We start from the raw sequence: 22,185 nt of genomic DNA on the forward strand, positions 1-22,185 counted from the left end.
CAGAGAAGAGGGCTGGAAAGGTCACTCTGTGAGCTTTGACGTTTCGGAGACGTCATTATTGAGCAGATTAACGTGACTTTTTACTTGACATGCTGAAGGGCATTAGAGTTGTGTGCGCCAGGTGCATGTGGAACCCGAAGTTTTACGTCTGGGCACTCTAACTGGGTGAGTCCAGAGATGAGGAGTAGTAATATTAACGTTCGCGTACAGATGTTTCTTTGAATGTCTGCCGGGTTGAACAAGTCACTTCGGACATTCTCAAGGGAATGAGTAGCCTGATAAGAGAGAAAGGCCGTGAGGCCCGTGAGAGGCTTCTACGGGCTGCTCTATGAGCAAGAGCCGGTGCTGGCATAAGGCCGGCTTAATAAAAAGCAACAACAACCGTGAGAGGCTGAGGTCATACTTGGGGAAGTGCTAAGGGAGATGCTGCAGTTCCCGCGGTTCAGTTTTGTCTGCTTCTGAGGCTTTTGTAAACGAAGATGAATTGTGAGATAATTAGGGAACTCAAAATCGGTAACCTTATTATTCAATATATAAAATGCTATGGATAATCTTGCCATCAAAATTGTCTGAGAGATTGGACCTGCAAATTTTCAATTGCTTTCATATGGCGGAACTGTTAAATGAGACAGGCCTTTGGTCGTAAAGCTACTAATCTCTACGCAACATTTTTCAGTTCGTATTTGTGTGTGTGTGTATGTTTGTGTGTGTGTTAGAGATACAGTGGTGAAACCGTATCATATGGAGTCTGTTTTCATGGGAATGTTATTTTGTCAGTCATACATTTAAGCAAAATTAATCGCCCATAGTGTGTAAGGGGTACATATTTTCTTTGAAACTCCATAATGTGTAATTTTCACTTATTTGATGAAATTATATCGGTCCTTATCTGTCACCGAAGTAGCTAATTTGTCTGATGTATTTAATTTCGAATATCGATGACTTACATGAATATTTCTAAGAAAAATGATATCCCATGTAACATTAGCCGTTATTTGTCAGACGTTGAATACTTAAGGCAGTATTTTTTCCAGACTTTGAATCTCCTTTGTGTATAGGTTCTCAGTTCATAGTGCAGATATACTTGTATCAGATCCTAATTGATTTAGGCAGTTGCGTTGGGGACTGTATCGGCAAAATACGGTGATACCGGACCTAAAGGGTGATCATTGTCTTCACAAAATATGGCGTTGTAGGACGTTTTGTTCTGAAGTTACTATACTGCTTAGATTATGTTTCGAGTAGGAACAGCAGAAAAGTAAGTCACGTATTTCATAGTCTGTCATGTGCAGGCAAGGATCAGTATTTATAACACTGTTAAGAAGACCGTTCCATAGTTTAGCAGTGAAGGAAATGAAGAACCTCTGATTTTGTCCAGTATGACACTAACGGAAGCTGAAATATTTACTGTGAAATATCACTGTACTCTTTGAAAAGATACAGAAGAGGGATTCCCGGTTGAAATCAAGCCCATGGAAAATAGCCAACTAGAAATATTTATAAGGCTTATTGACATTATAATTACCGATGTGAGAAAAAGAATGATAGAAATGGAGTGGTGGTATTGTCATCTAATCAGAGACAGTATTCTAACCTTGCCTGAAGGAAAAATAGGAATATGTTGCATTTGTTGAATCATCTCAGATATAGACAGTTTTACTAATAGAAATTCCTACTAATGAAACTAAACTTAACTTTCTGAAACTTAACTTTTATAGAATATGTTTTAAGCTCAGCAGAAATAGAGTGTGTGATCAAAAGTAATATCCAGTGTTGCCAAATACTCTGAAGCATTAAGTGCAGTGTCACCAGTAAGACCTGAATCGCAAAGTGAGAGCGAGGTATGAACTACTGGCTGCTATTCAGCTCTGTTGCATCATACTTTAGTGAATAGCTAAATGACATTATTTGTAAAATGTACGAAGTTATAAGTAAAGTGACATAAAATATGAATATTTTTACTTAGATTTTTCAAAATTTTGCATTGTGCTAGTTGATTTATCCCGCTGAAATAATGGGGATTTGGATATGTAATTTCTAATAATGCAAAAACCTCATGATCACTAATGTTTGTTCTAGTGTTGGCAAATCTTCCCCCAAAAAAGTGGAGGTGGATATGTCCGATTTGAACTAATCCAGCTGAAGTAAGGGTTTTGTCATTCATTTACCACCAGTGTTAAAAAACAGATTTCTGGTCCAGGTTAATCAGATTTCGTTTTGTTACACGGAAATGCACAGATTTTTATGCTGGTATTCAACAATTATCATCATATGCTTATAATATCTCAATTAGGCAATGAACAGTAACTTGAAACAGGACGAATACCTTCGAAATCTTGTACTATACCTGAGTATATTTTGGTTGTACCAGACCACTGAGCTGATTAACAGCTCTCCTACGGCTGGCCCCTAGGATTAGATATTTTTACGTGTCTAGGAACCAACTGGTTACTTAGCAACGGGATCTACAGATTAAGAGATCCGAACCACATTATATCGAGAAATTAATTTCTAATCACCAGAAACAAATTCCTCTGACTCCACGTTGGCAGAGCGGGGAATCGAACTCGAGACTACCGAATCGATAGGAGACCACGTAAACCACTCGTCCAAAGAGGAACTATCCTGGAAAGTGTACAGTGATAAATAAATCATATCGGTTCACCTCTTGTTACCTTACAGAGTTTGTAATGTTACATTGCGGAGTATTATATCACGTTTTTTTTCATTAACTGATGTTTAGTTTTATGCTGATGCTAATTGAAATATATATCAGTAACAAACTTGGTGCAAAAAAAGTATTAAGCGGTTCGTCCCCATATTATGCAGAACAAATATCTTATTGGTATATGTCTATTATTATTCCAAGTTCATGGATACTTGTCATGTATTTCCTGGTAATCCAATCAACTTTCCAGTCACTTCCATAGGCATTTCAAACTTACAGTAACACTTCAAAGAATGTGTCATACAGCTCGGCCTCTATTATCTCCTCCATATTCAACAAATCTCAAAACACTTCCTTTATAGAATTACCGAGCCCATCCTCCCGTGTAGTCCCCATACATGATTTCCTCGCTGTTACATCTCAGATGTTCTAGTTTTTCTTCAGTAAATCTGGCATGTCTTCATCGCGCCCATTGCTATTTATATTTCCTGTTCCTTCCTTTCTATTACCATATCCACAATATCTATATTCACAATTCTTGAATTTTTAAAGTAGATGTTCATTGGACTCAGTTCCTTATCAAGGTGTAAGCTATGTAATACAAAATTCTTAAGTGACAGCAAAACAACAGCGAAGAAGTATCTTGAACAGTTTCCTTGAGTAGAAGAGTGTGCGGGACTACAGTATGTATGCGGTATCAACCAGTAGGAAAGTATGTACTTTTAGCATTCAAAATTGTTTCATTACTGGCTAGGTCAGTTTGAGATAGGCATTCAATCTAATAAGGAGAAAAAGAGAGAGGAAAAATTCGATCAAACGCAATTATTTAGACTTCAACTTAAAAGAATCATCTTGGCTGCTGCATCGGTACCTCTGCTCAGAAAAACCCCCATTCCTTCCACATTGTTTGGTTGAATCATATAAATCGAAATAATAAAGATTTCCCCGCCGACCCAAAGGTGGGAAGGGTCTGCTTTACTAACAAGATTTTCCGTTGCCTGTTATTCTTTCATTTTCTTCCCTGGAGTCTTGAGTTCCCTTGAGAGGAGTAAGAGAGAGAGCGCGACGGCACTGCAAGAAGAGAGAGAGAGAGAGAGAGAGAGAGAGAGCGATGGTTCATTTGCATAGTCGGTCCAGAGCTATCAGTTGAGGACACCCACACGGACGCACAAGGGAATTCGTCGCGGTCTACCCTTGGGGCCTTATGGATTGGTAGGAAACCATGATTAGGGATGCGCAATAGAGAAATAGAAAGAGGGAGAACGAAAAAGAAGAGAAATATAAAATTCATTCTCGTATGATGTCAATAAGATCTGTGTTTTCCGTTACAGTTGGATTCTACTCACCACTGCTTGATATAGTATTTTACTAAGCAGAAATGAAAGATATTTTGTCGCCTTAAAAATGACAGATACTTTCGTAAACAGATTATCCTTCCCCCTTTATTAGTGATATCCTCTAGTCTAACAAAGAGGAAGATATTTCCTTGATCAGAGCAATTTCTTCCTTTTATCCCGCGGTGAAAGATAATGAAGACATACTACGACAGTTACATTACACATGACAAAACCCGCACAGCCGGCAAAAGAGCCCATGAATGGGTTATAATCATTGTACGTAAAACTCACATTTCCTCAATGGCGCCCCTGTGGTTTTTATCAAAGATGATTCTAGTTGAGGACATGACTGACGATGTTTTTGAATGAGATATTCACACGGAATCGTTTCAACGTGTCAGATTTCATTGAGAGATGTCGGCCTAAGACCAGCAGCCTTTGACCATTGGCCAACCCAGCTTGCTGACGTCGTCCCTTGGCCTGAACGACAGGAACGCTCGGTAAAAAGAATTTTATTCATGTTTTGACTTAATGTTGTACATTTCTCACATTTTATATTAATAGAAACCTCAGTATTTTTCAGAATTTGTGAGACTGAGCCTAACGACATTTCATGGTTATACACTTCGATATTAGTTTAACTGGGACGAAGGCGGTTTTCCAAAATGGTCTCAAAACGTTGCACGGAAATATTGCATTCCTGTAAGTTACTTAAGATCGGAGGGACTACCATTTGAAAAACCTAGTCTTTTTAAACTTTGCTAAAATAGGGTTTCATATATTTACTCGTCTATAGTCTATAACTTTTCCAAACCCGTAGGGGGTTAGTGCAGTCAGTGCACCTCACTTGGTGCAATGCAGGCATTACTTAGAGGTTCTTCGCAGCGTCCCTTCTGCCCCTGGCTGTAACTACTTTCATTCCTTTTACTGTACCTCCATTCATGTTCTCTTTCTTCCATCTTACTGTCCACCTCTCCTAACAATTGTTTCACAGTGCAACTGCGAGGTTTTCCTCTTGTAACACCTTTCAAATCTTTTACTGTCAATTTCCGTTTCAGCGCTGAATGGCCTTTGTTGCCCCAGTGCTTGCCATAATGCCAAAAATCTAGATAAGGACAAGGATAACTTTTCCAAGCTCATCACTTCCCAGGTAGTCCGACATGAGGAAAAGTACGTCAGTTGCGTTGTCTGTTTTGTAAGTTTCCCTGAGATGACGAGGTAATGTGGAAATGAGTTGTAAATGACCTCTCCGTATTGTCGCATACAGTGGAGAAAATTCTACGAACTTGCTGTTCTTAGTGTTCTACTTTCATAATTTTTTCAGTACATCCCATATCACTGAAAGATGGTGGAAGCAAATGTCTGATAATGCCCTTTTTAACCTTGCGTGTCTGTACCTATTCCAGTGTCCCCGAGGAATTATTTTGTTAAAAAAATACAAATAAAAAACCCGTTATGGCAGTATGGACTTGTCAGCACAAAGAATAAAGTAAAAGTGATGGTTTTTTTTTCATTAAGGCGTGCGATTCTTATGAATTAATTCTAAGGAAATTAATATAAAGTTAGGCATATAACTCTAAACTGGAACTTTAGAATTTGCACTTATTAAACATGTGACAACTCTCTTTTGCCAAAAGAATATCTTTTGCTACGGGTTGTTAGTCTGTAAACTGATTATCGTGAACACTAATGAAGGGGTTTTAGTGAGACTCCCTCTTTCATCGGCTTAGGAACCTCACCCGTTGGGTGACCCGCTCTAGATGGTGGACTTTAGGTCAGCTTCAGGAAAGTTAATCCTTGAGTCACTCAGTGAACATTTTCATTAAATTTTTTATCAAAATCTGTTATTTCTTTTTCGAGATATTATATGTTGATAGGTTACTATAGTAGATTCACATCAACCGTGCATCTGATGTCTAGGCCAGTCCCTTACGACGCTCCTTCCTCATTGGCTGTTGATAAGCCATTCACAGTGCTGGAAACTCTGTCTCTCGAGAGAGTTCACATAGGCAGGATGTGTGTTCCACCTCTCCTGAGGGGTACTTTTGAAAGACGTATCCCTCAGGAGAGGTGGAATATAAATCCTACCCATGTGAACTCTCGAGAGAGACTGAGAGTTTCCAGCTCTGTGATTCGCTTATCAACAGCCAATGAGGAGCGTTGTAAGGGACAGTCCTAGACATCAGATGCACGGTTAATGTGAATCTACTATAGTAGTCTTTGGGTCAACAGGAAACATTTGACTGGATTTAAAGGATCCTCATTACAAAACAACTTGGTTAAGATATGCTGTCTCTTGAGTGCGGTCTGTCATTCCCTATACTGATGTTTCTGTTGAACCGTAAAAATAATTAAATGTTTGTTTATAACCTTTTACATGGAACCCTATGTAGCATTTAAGGAGTCTTACTTATTCCTAATTGGTTCTCCGCTAATGTGCCATTCGGTAAAAACCAATTCTTAGGTATTGCACACAAGCTAGCATAATATCATAACATTAATTTTACACTTGCAGTGTCCATATATATATATATATATATATATATATATATATATATATATATATATATATATATTATATATATTATATATATATTTATATTATATAATTAGTGTCTGTGTGTGTATGTGTGTGTATATATGCATGTATATATTTCCGTCTTCTTTATTTTTATGTAAGCTGGTAAGTCGAGGTGGAGCTTTGCAAGTGGATTTGTTAATAATTTTCCAGTAATCAAACACTTTTTATTCTGATTTCCTTGCAAAAGTCAATTTCCTTAAGATATTTTTGCTTCTTAGATTAGCAAGGAACAACTCCTATGATATGACAGCAGGGTCTATTTATTACATCAGATAATCTTTGGATGGTAAGATATTGCAGTCTGACGTTAAAGTCTTTATTCTAACTCTACTCCATATTGACCTACTATCTTGACCAATCAGAGCTCGCCACACGTGGAGAGATGGAGAGCAACTCTTAAGCTTCCCATCGCCTTTGGCGTTGTCGTATTCACCGTCGATGAACTATTAACCTCTTTGCTTTCGACCGGGATTACGAAACAGCCTGGATGGAAGGCGCTTGAAGACCACTCTACCTCCCCTTATACATAATATCTTCTTCCCCATTTATATTTATGACGCCATCCTCCTTCCTCCAACCTAAAGGCTTTCGTTTGTGTACTGAAGCGTAAGACTTTGCTGTAAGTTTTGCTGTGACAAGACTGCTTTTGTCATTCACTGTTTTCGAACTTGTGCTTGTGATCAGAGATGGCTCAGAGAATTTCTTTGTTTTAATTTTTTTTTTTTTTTTTTAATCAAGCGCAATCAATTTTCGTGCAAAAATTATGAATAAAGGTTATATAGAAATTTACCAGAAAATGTTTCTAATATAAAGCACTTACCCTTTTAGATGCATTAATTGTCTTGAGCAACACTAAGATATGTATTTGTATATTTACAACACCACATCATGATAGACTTACCCTTGAAAAGTGGCACCAGCCTCCCCCAGCAAGTGATGGCGCCTTTTCGGTTGTACTGTCCAAGGGCCAATTCCATGAAGAAGAGAGGGATGCCGCCCAGCACTAACATCACACAGTAGGGGAGAAGGAACGCTCCTGAAGGGGAAAAATAATCAAATTTAACAAACGTGAATCACGTCTATATATATTAGTGAGGGGGAATCGAGAGAAAAGACATTCTCTTCCGAAGTAGAGAGAGAAAAAGGCTGTGACAGACAGTCAAACAAGGGGGAGAGAACGAGATGGCTGCAATCAGACGAAGTAAAGCAGTTGCTACTGCTCCATATTATTTGATAAATAGCTCCTTAGACATGACTTCCAGATTTTCATAGTTCGCCTTTTAATGATGATTGTTAAGCTAAAGATCGCTGTATAACAAATAAAAAGGATACAATTAAATCTTGCTTCTGTTCTTTGATGTTTTTTTTTTTTTTGTTTTTTTTGCTGAAGCGTGTTTATAACCAGAGTAGAACTGAATGTACATTTCCCTTCCAGGAATTTAGTGATTGTCAGCTTTGGTTTGAAACCCTTACTCTTTGGTCATTTGTAACCCCTCCCCCACCCCCGGCCCCGCCCCCCGCCACCCGCAACCCCGCTCTCAACCCCAGCCATATTTCTTGCAGTCCGGCAGGACTCGATCCTCTTATCCAGCTGCTCTCCCCTCTCGTGTCACTCCAATCGGTGAGATTTCTATTTTCGGTTTTCTTTTTTCATTCGGGGTTTTATCATTTTAGTTTCTATTAAATCTTTCTCTCTCTCTCTCTCTCTCTCTCTCTCTCTCTCTCTCTCTCTCTCTCTCGTGTATATTTGTGAAATGAGGAAACATGTACTATTTTATGGCGCTGAAGAATGTTTTGAATGCCAGCATCATATCTTTTTGGTGAATATAGATAAAATATTAATTTTCAAGAAAAAGATTTCTGCAAACGTATTTATAGCATAAGAGGTTTCAAAATGTGTCTAAGTCTCAGTGTCTGTTGCATATTTTTCCGGATGGGCTGATGCAATCGAAGCCTGAGAAAGGAAACAAGACGCAGGTGCAAAGTGAAGGGTTAAGAGGAGGGAGTCGGGAACGAAATGTAGAATGACTGATCTTTGCAGATCAGAGAGTGATGGTGAAGAGAAACTTGAGAAATGAGTGCAGGAGTTTTGTATAAGTGAGGAGGAAGGTGAAAGTAAAGAAGAGTAGAAGCAAGATGAAAAGGGCGAATGAATATCAGAAATATGAAGCGGTGAATGTAAATTTAGATTGAAATGCCTGGTTCGAATAGGTATAAATGGAATATGAAATTCAGGTCAAAGGACAAAAGTTGGGACTTATGAGGTCATTCAGTGCTGAAAAGACAGTCGAGACAACTGTTAAGAAAAGGGGGGGGGGGCGAGTAGAAACTAAGGACGAAAGAGAGTATAAACAGAGGTACGGTAAAAGGAATGAAAGGGGTTGCAGCTATGGACCAAAAGGACGCTGCAAAGAAATTTAAGCAATGCCTACAGCGCACCGCGTGAGATGCACTGACGGCACTACCTCCTTACTGGAGTTCTTATAAGTATTTTGGATGATAGTAAAGTGTGAAAGACAGAATAGGTGAAGCAAAGAAGGCAACAGGATGGGTGCAAAATATTGGCAAGGGACCTCGGGTGTCTCTGAGAACAAAGAGGGTTGAAGCTTAGGAGGTCAATATCATTGTTGACATAGAATACATATGTGGTGTAAGAACTGAAAGGGTGAGGAATGCGGAGATGTGTAGGAGAAGTAAAAGGGTTAGCATAGGTGAAATTAGATCTGAGTTTTTCCAGAAGATTCGTCCATCTGGAAAGATTTCAGCGCATGAAACATTTGTGAAAAAAAAGATTATTCGGAAGCACTAGAATGGAGGATAGACACACCTAGAGAACGTTTGATAGATGAAGTAAAATATGCATTTCAAATGAAGAGGCATAGCCTTCAAAATAGAAGTGAATGCTTGCAAGAGAGACACAGGTGAATGGTTTGGTTTGTGCTTTGGGAGTCTGTCACGCTACCACTGAGCCTTCCTTGACGGCGTATAATTAAAGAATCTAATCTTGTAAAGTTTTATGCCCAAGGAGTAGATGTGATAGATGGGTTGTTTTTTCTCTTGAGCCACCCTTTGAGAGGAGAAATGGCTCTATGATATATATATATATATATATATATATATATATATATATATATATATATATAATGTATGGATGTTTGTATGTATGGATGTATGTATGTATGTATGTATGTATGTATTGATGTATGTATGTATGTATGTAGTGCTTGCACAATTTACAATTTTTCGGCAGTTCCTTTTTATAAGACAGCACTCCTCTAGTTCCCTATATCTCTCTGTCTCCTTATCTGCAGCAGCAGCAGCCTCTTTGAAACATTGCCGACAACTGTTTCAGCCACCAACTCATGACATTGGACGGGGCTGAAGCAGTGCAGCTGTAAATCTGTTCTAATACAAATTGAAGAGCAGTTGTAAATTAAATCTGTAAAAAGTAAAAAATAAAAATCAACTTGTATTAAAGTATTTGACTTACATTTTTATTGTTTTATTAATTTCTTTATATGTCTGTTTTAGTGATAACTGATGAAGCTCTTCCTGTATTTCCCATCACCTTCCGTTACTTCTTTCCAGTGAACACCATCCATGTTTTTTGGAAGCTTGAATTTCAGGTCAGTGGCCCCTGTGGGCTTGTTCCATTTGAATAGGGTTCATCTCATGAATGATAGAAATAATAATATTAAAAAATGTTCATTGCTCTTGACGGATATGGATGATTTTCAAGTTATAAAGACGCTGTTTTTGCTATGTGCATACAAACATAACTCCGTTATGTTTGTATGCATGTGTGTGCGAATAATTGTGTGGGTGAAAATATCAGAGGTAGAAGTTTGCTGTAAAATACTATTTCCAGAAAAAGAGAAAGAAAGAAAGTATCCTCTCCATTGTTCCTGATGATCATGCACACACGGGTCGTTGCTCTCCTTACCAAATATTATCGAAATGTTTCAGAATCGGTGGTCATCTTTACTTTTCTCTCAAGTAATGCTCTTCACTATCAAATAATACTCTTGATTCATCTTTACTTTCCTCTCAGGTAATGCTCTTCACTATCAAATAATACTCTTGATTTATCTTGACTTTCCTTATTACAGTGTTCTTGTTTTTTCTTCGTTATCTTTTGATAATAAAGATTAAATAAATGAGACGTTACAAAATACTTTCTTCTCCGTAGGTAGTAGTGCCATCAGTGCACCTCACGCAGTGCACTGTAGGCATTACTTAAAGTTCTTTGCAGCGTTCCCACGGCCCCTAGCTACAATCCATTTCGTTCCCTTTACTGTACCTCCGTTCATATTATCTTTCTTTCATCTTACTTCACACCCTCTAATAATTATTTCATAGTACAGTTACGAAGACCCAGCGATTAGTCTTTGGCCTAAATTTAATACTCCAATTCCAGCTCCAAAATACTTTCCTGTTTGAAAACCAAACTGCCAAGAAAAATGTTGGAACAAATGATGTATTGTCAAAAATACAAACACTCCTTCAACAGTGTCAGCATTGCCGAAAAGATTGCTTTGTGAATTTATTCATTTTGTTCATTGATTTGTGTATTTTGTTCTTAGATACTAAACAAATACAGCTGCCCAAATTGCGAGTCAGTGATACCGAAATGCGTATGTCTATGGATAAAAGTTTTGAAGAGACGGTTGTACTTGATACCCAACTCTTTGTATGTGACCTACCAATTTTCTTCTAACTTGTATTCAGTATATATAATAATAAAGCCCTAATGTTCTATTCACAACGTTGTTTTAAAATGTCAAATGTATTTTTGTGCCAGCAAAAGCAAATACCTTAAGGTTATTAAGGTTGAACAGAGACACTGACTGGCATTGTTCTGGCAGTAACCCAATCCAACTTCATTTTCTTCCTCACTCACGTTTCAGTCTTGGTATCTGGCGAATAGGAAGCCTTGTCATTATCGCGTCCTTGATGTTCAAGCTACCTCCTTGCTGGTCGCGAAAACAGAAGCAGAAGATGTTAAAGGATGTGACATCATCGCACATTGCTATGAGGCAGCTTTTCGCACGACTTCTTCGTCTTCAGCGTTGCCCATTTCGGTATGGGGTCGCTGTTTCCTATCAGCCTTCATACTATGTAAAATAAGTTTGCTGTGTCAGAAGTTTGAAGAGAGTTCTGACTTTATTCATTTTAAAGCTAAGGTCTCTAGTTCTTCGCAATTTTATTCAAAACGGGTGTATTGGTGTCTGTTAGCGTTATTCATATTACGTTTCATCGAAGTGCATGAAAAAGACTTATGTGCACGAATGTATTCGTCATTTTTAGAGAAAATGAGAATAGTCTGTTGTACATAGAGTCTTTATCGGTAACGGCAAGTTCTTTAGCTGACCAAGTAAGGTATTGGCTATAATATGCATTATCTCTTCCTGCCTACTTGCAAACCTCGCTGAATTGACCTTTGGGGGAACCTGGTGAGACTTGAGACTCTACAAATGGGACTCTGTTCTCCTTAAAGTATAAAAGAATCGATGAGAAAGACAGCTTCTTAAGAAGGTGTAGAAAATAAAAAAAGTCGTGGAGCATTATGGTGGCCTCTCATCGAAGGCAACTCCAACTCTGACAATTTTTCATACTTGTAGTGACAAATAGATTACTAATGCAGAATCATGGCCTGTTCTGTGAAAGAATTTGTTGACGCGCACTACACAAGGGAACAGTAGTGCTGCTTACTGCCCTGTAAGCGTCCGCCAAAGTGTTACTGGCGACAACTTATTCCTTTTTCCTTTTTGAGTGGTGTTAGTGTGAAATTAGCGTGAGGGAATATACAATGTACATGAACCATATATAGCAGAATATGCAGGAAGATCAAGAACTAAAATGTTATTTGTCATCAAAGCATTCGGATCAGATTCCCATGCAATGAAGTTCGGCATAAGGATGACATTTCTTTCGTTAGCGAATTCGAACCTAGCCTCCTTGAAACCATCTCATATACAAGCTTGTTAAACCTTTTGGGGAACCATTCAACATAACAGTCTCTCTCTCTCTCTCTCTCTCTCTCTCTCTCTTTCTGTGTGTGTGTGTGTGCGCGCCCGCGCGCGTGCATGTGTGTGTGACTGTGACTGTCTCGAATTGTAGCTCCTGTCCCCTCCCTGGGACTGGGTCATCTCCCTGGAGTATAGGCATCACGACGGTAATTAAGTCTTCCAATCTTTATTATACGTGATATATGGATCACGTGGGTGTGCAGTTTGCTAGAATTAAAATTCGTCACGTAATATTATTCCCCTGTGCTTTTATGATTTTCTCCGTATCATTAAAAAATATGTCCTCCTTTATCCTGCATTTTACGTGTGAATAGCTCGTGAATAGTTATATTAACTGAATGTTGCTATGACTGCCGTTTCGCCAATAATAATGCTCGCGAAGATACCAAGTGGCAGTGGAGTAAGAAGGCTTATACTGTGCGTGATTGTCGTACGGAGGATTACGCTCAGCGAGCGAAAGCTTATGGCCCCGTTTCACATTCTTTCGGTCGGAGGACGTTTGGCGGTTCAGTTTTCTTTTAAATATAACCACTTGAAATTGCCTCACTTCAATGAGAGTCAAGCAGCAACTTTTGTTTCCTAGAGCTTTGTCAGCGGTTACACTAACCCTTTTTTTCAACAAATGAACTGGAAAAAAGTCCGAAGACATAATTGATAGCCAAACCTTCCGATAAAGGTCATCTGCTGCAATCACGAACATCACCCAAGTCGTCAGATGCCGCTACACTTACTGTTTTCATAGGCGTAACTGCCCATCACTCCTGCCTTCTGTCTGCCTCATTGTAAAGGTCATTCATCGTATCCTTAGTTTCAGTATTTATTGGAATAATCCAATCATACATGAAAATGATGTATAGAAAATTTAATTTTATTAATCCACGTTCCCATTTCAGTCAAGAAAGAATGGAAATCAAATATTTCTCACCAAATTCGTTTTCATGATTTATCCATCAATTTTTGATAACTCACTTCCAGTTTTTTATTTATATAATAACGAGATTATTAGGAAAACATTCGAGTCTATTTGATTAAAAGATGATAAGGGTAGTGATAAAAACAAGAATGCTGATCATTAAATTCCAGGCACAGTAAGCGGGCCATTGTCCAGCTTAGCTGGAAAGTTCCTCCTCACTTCAGCCAGCTTCGTAACCCGAGTCCTAGAATTCTGGGAGTAGCCCTACGTTTCTTTGTTCGAAGAATGTCTCTTTCCACCCACTGCTAGGCTCTAGGCTTCCCCCATTGCTTCTGTTTTCGCCGATCGCTCGTACCCTCACTCTTATAGGGGATCGATCCCTATTGCATTTGGGTGAGCTCCGCTGTCTTCCTTCGTTCTCTTGCGCACACAACACACAGACTCACACACAAACACACATATACATATATGTGTATATGTATATATATATATATATATATGTATATATATATACATATATATATATATATATATATATATACTATATATATATATATATATATATATATATATATATATATATATATATATATATATTATATATATATAACTTGATCACGTACACAGTGGGTCTGTGTATTAATACATACAATATTAAGAGGTACTCATTTAAACTGGATGGTAATTAGCGGAGATATTTATTCTGAATATCTATGATCAATATCATCCTGTTTAAATGAGGTTCTATTAATATTTGCATTGTGTGTGTATATATATATACACATATATGTGTGTGTATATATCTATATATGTATGTATAGTTATGTCAACTACATTGAAACTTACAGCTTCAGTCAGGCTTTGAGTAACATTCCGAAATTTGGGGTTTAGGTTTAAGACTGATAAACAACATTAAATTCCAGTCTTGAAATTAATACTGAAATATTCTATTCTTTGTTAGAATTGAAGCTGATGAGCTTATTGTGGATAAGAGAGAAACTGTATAAAATCTCGATATTCTATTTCAAAAGGTGTCTCCCCGAAGGTATAATTGTGCAAAATAGCATTTCCTGCAAGATCGGAAAGAACTCGACTGGATCTAATCTCCATTGGGAACTTGTGATGGATACCCTTAATCCAAGAAAAGGATGGTTAAAGATAGAAGGTATACTATTTTATTGTTAGTTTTCCAAGCTAGGGAATCGCTGATGAACTAGTATAGCTAGTATGTTTTCTTTTTCTTTTCTCCCTACTGATAATAAAAAAAGGGGAAATATCGTAAATATTCGGAAGATATATATATATATATATATATATATATATATATATATATATATATATATATATATATATATATATATATTATATATATAAAAGTATGTATGTATATATATATATATATATATATATATATATATATATATATATATATATATATATATATATATATATATATAAGTATGTGTATATATATATATATATATATATATATATATATATATATATGATATGTATATACTATATATGTGTGTATACTTCTTGTCAAAAAGTCTTTCATATTCATAAGTTTGTTAATTTTGTGTGTGATGTCCTACCGTATCTTTGCCAAGATTGAGAATATAAATACGGTAATGACTTGTCGTATTTTTCATTATCGTTATCTTCACTAGAGTAGTGCTGGTAATTATTGAATTTATATAGTGTACTATGCATGAAATGTGAATAATTGTCCTCATATATATTACTGATGCGCAAATATAGTCTATACATGGCCTTCATAATTTTCAGAGTATGAAATTTCAATAGCTTTACCGCCATTTGCCTCACACCGCACTGGGCTACAATAGCAGCTAAAAGGGTGACACTGAATAGGATTTGTAATGATTTCCCGCTGCACGAACGGACAGCTTCATTTTTTTTAATCCTTTGGGTAAATTTGCAATGATATTTAGCGTTCCTCTGCACAAACAGACCAGCTATTCAGTCACTTTCAATCTGTTCACCAATTTCACACAGTTTTTGTTGCTCGGTTCGCTCACTTTTGTCTCACTTGGCGATTGTTCAATTTAGTTTTCCACATCATTCTATTTCTTATCCTGAGGCCATGATCAAGAGCGTCAAAGAATTTGCCTTTCCAATATAACTAGATATATTTGTTCTATTACTTTCTGAAATTGACTTATGTGCGTGAAGGAAGAATAACTCGACACAAATATCGAAATAAACGTGAATAAGAATTGTGTATTCTGGCTGTGGAAAGACTGTGTTAAAATCTAAGAAAAAAAAGAAACATACACGCTCGCAGAATTCATCATGCCCATATGGAGTGGTTATTTTCCCTGTAATTAAAGTCATCGCCATGAATTGCGTCATCTCTGTTTATTATGGTCGGGTTTGTCTCGTTGCGTGTATTAATTAACCGTTTTCTCTATTCATTATTTTTGTAGCTGTGTCGTTTTCTGCGTTTTGTTGTCAAGCTTATACTCTGGTCGCTTTCTGTGTAATGTTCTTTCTTATCTTTCAAGATTGAGATAAACGTTTGGTTTGTTGATTTTTCGTATTTTGTCACTTAGTTTTGCGGGTTTTTTTTAAAGCACGGTCTTAATTATTTTGTAAGTGAAAATTCAATTTTACTGTTCGTATCGGCAACTGATGTTTTATTTTTTTTTTACTTATTTATTTTTTTCGCTGGTTACCGTTCAGGGCATCCGGTTACTGACCCGTCTCTTTGCATGTAAGCTCGTTTCTCTGCTGAAATTAAAGTTTTGAAAGCACTCTCATATTAATTCGTATTTTTAAAGGTGAAGAATTCATTTCCTAAATATCAGTGATGGGTGGGCGATCTCACTTTTATGTGTTGGAGCCAAGAGTCAAGTCATACTTGTAGGTCGAAGGTCAAGTGGAAATTGATTCCTTGACCTTGATCTTTGCATTGCATTATACGTACCAGATAGTAATTGCACGTTTGCCATGCATACTCCACAAATGAAGCCTTGTGCAAGTTGCATGGAAGTCATACTAAGGGGTCAAAGTTTAGATAGGAATTTGGCGCGCCCTGGCACATTTGTTCTCACGAGCAAACCTTTCGCTTTCATAGTTTTGAGATGCGTCCAAATGAAACGAAGTTTTGTCGCAGCCTCAACTTTGCTCCAGTAGAGACAATCCAGCGCTCGCCAGAACGCACGATGAAAGCAAAAAGTACCTTCACACAGTACCCTTTACGAAAAGTTTCAAAACTAGGACATTTATTTCACACTCACTGCATACACTAACAACAAAGGTTTTTTATTATTATCATTATTAGGGTTATCATTATTGTATTAGAGTATTAGAATAGTTTGCTTTCATTTTCTTAACAGTCAAGGAAAAATTAAAACGTATGTGTGTTTGTGTGTGTGTGTGTCTCCGCTTGCCTGCTTGTGTGTTTTACATGTCCATTGTTTTGCTGTATTAATAATTCAGCGTAAAATATAATGTCTTCATATGACAGTGCTGCACTAATGCTCATATATTTTTGCTGTAAAAGTAACAATATATATATATATATATATATGTATATTTACTATATATATATATATATATATATGTGTGTGTGTGTGTGTGTGTGTGTATAACAGATATATATATATATATATATATATATATATATATATTATAAATATATAGTATTATTTTATTACATCACCGTGAATCATATACAAAGATTAAGCTACAAATGTCCTTTAATATCTAATTCACTCTACCTCGGAATTAATGTTTTTTCATATATATTAAGCGGAAAGGAATTTTTGAGTCGATAAGAAATTCTTCGGCTCATGAACTCGAACCAGGAAACCAAGAATTCACGACGCACAGTGACGCACACAAGGCTATCATGGTCGAAGTGGGTTGAATCCGACTCAAATAACGAATACATGACCTCGACAGGGATTTGTAGCTGGGAGTCGGCATCAACTTATACCTCTCTTGATGGTCCTGTGGGTTAAAGCGCATAACTATACATCCTGAAATCTTGGTTTCCTTGGGTCGAGTCCATGAGCCTACGAATTTCTTATCAACTAAAATATTCCCATTTGGTTAACATTAATGAAAACATGTCAATTCCGAGGTAGAGCGAATTAGATATTAAAGGACATTTGTGGCTTGATGTTTATATATATAATATATATATATATATATATATATATATATATATTATATATATATATATCTCTCTCTCTCTCTCTCTCTCTCTCTCTCTCTCTCGTCGTCTCTCTCTCTCTCTCTCTCTATATATATATATATATATATATATATATATATATATATATATATATATATGTATAGTATGTATGTATGTATATATACATACATACATGTCTGTGTATACATGTATATATAGATAATGTATGAGCGTGGAGTTGTGTTTGTGGGGGTTGGGTCCTCTTAGAGGCTAAACTTTCTGTAGAATTCTCCCGAAGGAAATATGCATTCCAGTTAGATTATTGTTCTCAAAATATTGGGGCATTATCAATTTTCACTCAGACCTTCCCCTTTACCCTTATGTTTTTGGTTGCGTAAGAGCGCGAGCGCGTTTTGAATATATTTGTTATTCTTAATTCCTAGTTGATTTATCTCGAATATGCCCGATTCATAAAATGTTGAATATTCGGGATATTGGAATAATTTATTTTGCCTACAACAATGTTTGATCTTAAATCTGTACAATTGTTTTTAGTCATAAGAATCCTTAACTCAAACATTCCATGAATATTCTGTTACCTCTTCTTATCAATTTTAATTGTCGTTGATATTCACAGTCACGATTTATTCTGAATACTTCCCCCCCCCCCTCCCCTAGACCTTCCAGTAAATCTGTCTTAGTTTCGAGAGTATCAAGCTCAGTTGATTTTCTCAAGAGCCTCTGTATATTTATGAAGCTGTGTCCCTCCTGCTTCTAGTAAGACCTGAAAGGTGTTCGAAGTCAATGGGTGTTCATTGATTATCGACTTTTCATTATGAAGCTTCTTTGGCCATTTTAATCTTATTTATTTCCTGTTAGTGGATTGGATTTTTCTGGTGAAATGTTCTTGGGTTTATCAGGCATTTGTTTCTGCAGGAAACTGAAAGATTAGTGTGCAGTGTCCTGCAATGAGTACAAGCGAATTTTCGGTTGTTTCTGGACAATACTTTTCCCTGCCACCCAGTGTTCTGTTATGTATTCACGATCAGTCTTGTACTTCGTTAGTCCCGTAGTTGACAGAATCTCATTCCCTTAGTAATAAGATCTCTATAATGTGTTTAGGGTCAACATGGTGCCTCCAATTCCCTCGAGGGACTGGTCTAGATGAAGCACAAAACTTGTTTGCTTTTTCAGGAAGGCGTTTGTATGTTTGTGCAAGCAAGCGCACAATTTCGATACGGTGACGCTTTTTCGCTCAATTTACTATTGAATGTTAAGTGACGGTGAAGTTTGACGCCTTTTGTAAAAAAAAGTTTTGTTAACCAGGAAATAAATATTACTTCACAGCCTTGGGTAAATCTTGAAATCTTGTATGGGAAAACCGTGACTTTACATATTAATTGCGAAGCGCTGAAGGCGAAGGTCAAGGAATCTTGAATTTCGAATATAAAAAATACTTACCGCATCATTAAGAATGCAAATGAGATTTTTCTTATGGAAAACTCGAGGCATCGTTTTCTTTCACTGATTTTCTTTTTTTCTTTCGCTCGACTACTACTCCCTTTTAGAGCACTATTTTCCTGTCTCCCGCTTTTCTCCTCTGCGCTACTTGTCCCCAAATAATCGTTGCAGGCGGAAGAGCTGCGCAGTCAGGTAGGTGACTTCCTCCTTCTAATATCACTGCGAGGAGGTCTCACGGTGAAGAGACGGATAAAACAGAGAAGAGAAAACCCTTAGGAAGGCCCGTGAAGGATTCTGCCACAGGCTGTGAGTGAAGGAGACCCATTGTAAGGGCTGTATCACCATCCCCTAACCCGCCCCCTCTCCTACTCTTCTTTCCATCCCGACCTGTGGTAACAATAGTGGCTACCCTCAACCATCTCCATTGGTGGCCATTGTTAATGATACTAAGCTCAACCTGAACTTCAAACTTAACCTCTCTCTCTCTCTCTCTCTCTCTCTCTCTCTCTCTCTCTCTCTCTCTCTCTCTCTCTCTCTCTCTCTGCTGCAGGGCCTGATGGAATTCCTGCTATTTTGTTAAAGAAAGTAGTTCATTCTATCGCAAAGCCACTTGCAATATTATTAAGACAAAGTGTAGATACAGGCAAGATTTATGATGAGCACAAATTAGCATATATTACCCCTACTTTCAAAAGTGGATCAAGACTAGAGGCAAGTAATTATAGGCCTGTGAGTCTAACATCACATATTATGAAAGTGTATGAAAGGGTAATGAAGAAAAATATTATGAAACATTTAATAAAAAATAATTTGTTTAATAAAGGACAACATGGTTTCGTACCCGGAAAAAGTACACAAACCCAACTGTTAGTCCACCGTGAGAACATATTCAAAAATATGAAAAGCGGAAATGAAACAGATGTGGTTTATTTAGACTTTGCAAAAGCTTTTGATAAAGTAGACCATAATATATTAGCGAAGAAAATTAGAAAACACAATATCGTGGATAAAGTAGGAAGATGGTTAAAAGAATTTTTACACAACAGAAAACAGATAGTTATTGCAAACGACGAGAAATCGGATGAAGCCAAGGTAATATCCGGTGTGCCGCAAGGTACGGTGTTAGCTGCAATACTGTTTGTTATTATGATTGAAGACATAGACAATAATGTTAAGGATTCGGTAGTGAGTAGTTTCGCAGATGACACAAGAATAAGTAGAGAAATTACTTGTGATGAAGATAGGAACGCTCTACAAAGAGACCTTAACAAAGTATATGATTGGGCAGAGGTAAATAGGATGGTATTTAACTCTGATAAATTTGAATCAATAAATTATGGAGACAGAGAAAGAAAGCTATATGCATATAAGGGACCTAATAATGAGACCATCACAAATAAGGAAGCAGTTAAAGACCTTGGTGTGATGATGAATAGGAACATGTTATGCAATGATCAAATAGCAACTCTGTTGGCAAAATGTAAAGCAAAAATGGGAATGTTGTTACGGCACTTCAAAACAAGAAAAGCTGAACACATGATTATGCTTTATAAAACATATGTTCGTAGTCCACTTGAATATTGCAATATGATATGGTACCCACACTATCAAAAGGATATTGCACAAATAGAGAGTGTACAAAGGTCCTTTACAGCTAGAATAGAAGAAGTTAAGGACCTAGACTACTGGGAAAGACTACAATTCTTAAAATTATATAGTCTAGAAAGGAGAAGAGAACGCTACATGATAATTCAGGCATGGAAACAGATAGAAGGAATAGCAGAAAATATCATGGAACTAAAAATATCAGAAAGAGCAAGCAGAGGTAGATTAATAGTGCCCAAACTATACCAGGAAAAAAGGAAAGCACACAGGACATTAATCCACTACGCACCAGCATCGATAATGCAGCGTCTATTCAATGCGTTGCCAGCTCATCTGAGGAATATATCAGGAGTGAGCGTAGATGTGTTTAAGAATAAGCTCGACAAATATCTAAACTGCATCCCAGACCATCCAAGATTGGAAGATGCAAAATATACCGGAAGATGTACTAGCAACTCTCTGGTAGACATTAGAGGTGCCTCACACTGAGGGACCTGGGGCAACCCGAACAAGATGTAAGGTCTGTAAGGTAAGGTAAGGGCTAGACATTACATTATGACTAGACGACGCATCAGTGAAATTTTACAAAATTCTTAAAGATTTCCAAGATTGCCAGTATTGCAGGGGTTAACCAATCATCATAATTGGTAGAGCATGTGAATAGTGTTTTACAAGGTAAATCATGTTGTATAGTATTAGTAGCTGCCTTTACAGTGAATTTTGTTTTAGCACCAAGGTTATGCAAGTGCAGGTAATGGATTTTGGTATATGTAAAATTAATACAGATATAATAATAATGACAAAAATATTCGTAAATTCAGCAGCATATGGCCATATCCGTCCTCTTTTGACGCTCTCAATGTTGCACATGCATCCGACACCCGAACCAGTACAACTTGAGTCAACACTATGCACGAATGCCCTCCCTCTCCTGATTGCTCAATTTGACGAATGAAGTTAACAGCTGCAATTTGATGCGTGATATTCTGGTGACTGCAATGACGCTTAAATGATGCCTGGGAATCGTAGAAAGAGGCGAAGCCGCTATTTCTATTTGAAGGCTACCACTCGCTCAGTGGTGCTCACTCGCCTACATTATCCTGGTTGACGGGAATAAGTCATTCGATTCGGTGCGTCTTTCATCCGAACATTTCCCCTCCACTGCGAACTGCGGGGTCTTCTCTTCGCGACGGATGAAGGTGCTTGTATATACATACACCGCTCTGGCTGATCATATATCTAACTTAACGCTAAATTATCTGTATTTTGCTGTAGATTTTCTCTGTGGTGTATTAATATAAACATACATATATAGTTGCTTCCTTAGCTCGAAGTACTTTTAGATGCCTCTGGGGTAATCGTATGTCGGAGAATTAATGGTAATACTACATTCTTTGATTTTCAAAAAATAGAATCTGTAAAAATGTGG

At 37.2% G+C, this 22,185-nt stretch overlaps 1 protein-coding gene across 1 annotated transcript in view; it reads right to left on the minus strand.

Annotated features, from left to right (window-relative positions):
• Positions 1-22,185, minus strand: part of LOC135216434 (sodium-dependent dopamine transporter-like) — a 259,994-nt gene that overhangs the window by 73,672 nt on the left and 164,137 nt on the right. Inside the window, exon 3 of the mRNA XM_064251797.1 lies at positions 7,488-7,622. Coding sequence (XP_064107867.1) covers positions 7,488-7,622 — 135 coding nt within the window. The remainder of the gene's footprint in view (positions 1-7,487; positions 7,623-22,185) is intronic.

The sequence above is a fragment of the Macrobrachium nipponense genome, chromosome 6 (genome assembly GCF_015104395.2).
Source record: "Macrobrachium nipponense isolate FS-2020 chromosome 6, ASM1510439v2, whole genome shotgun sequence".
NCBI lineage: Eukaryota > Metazoa > Arthropoda > Malacostraca > Decapoda > Palaemonidae > Macrobrachium > Macrobrachium nipponense.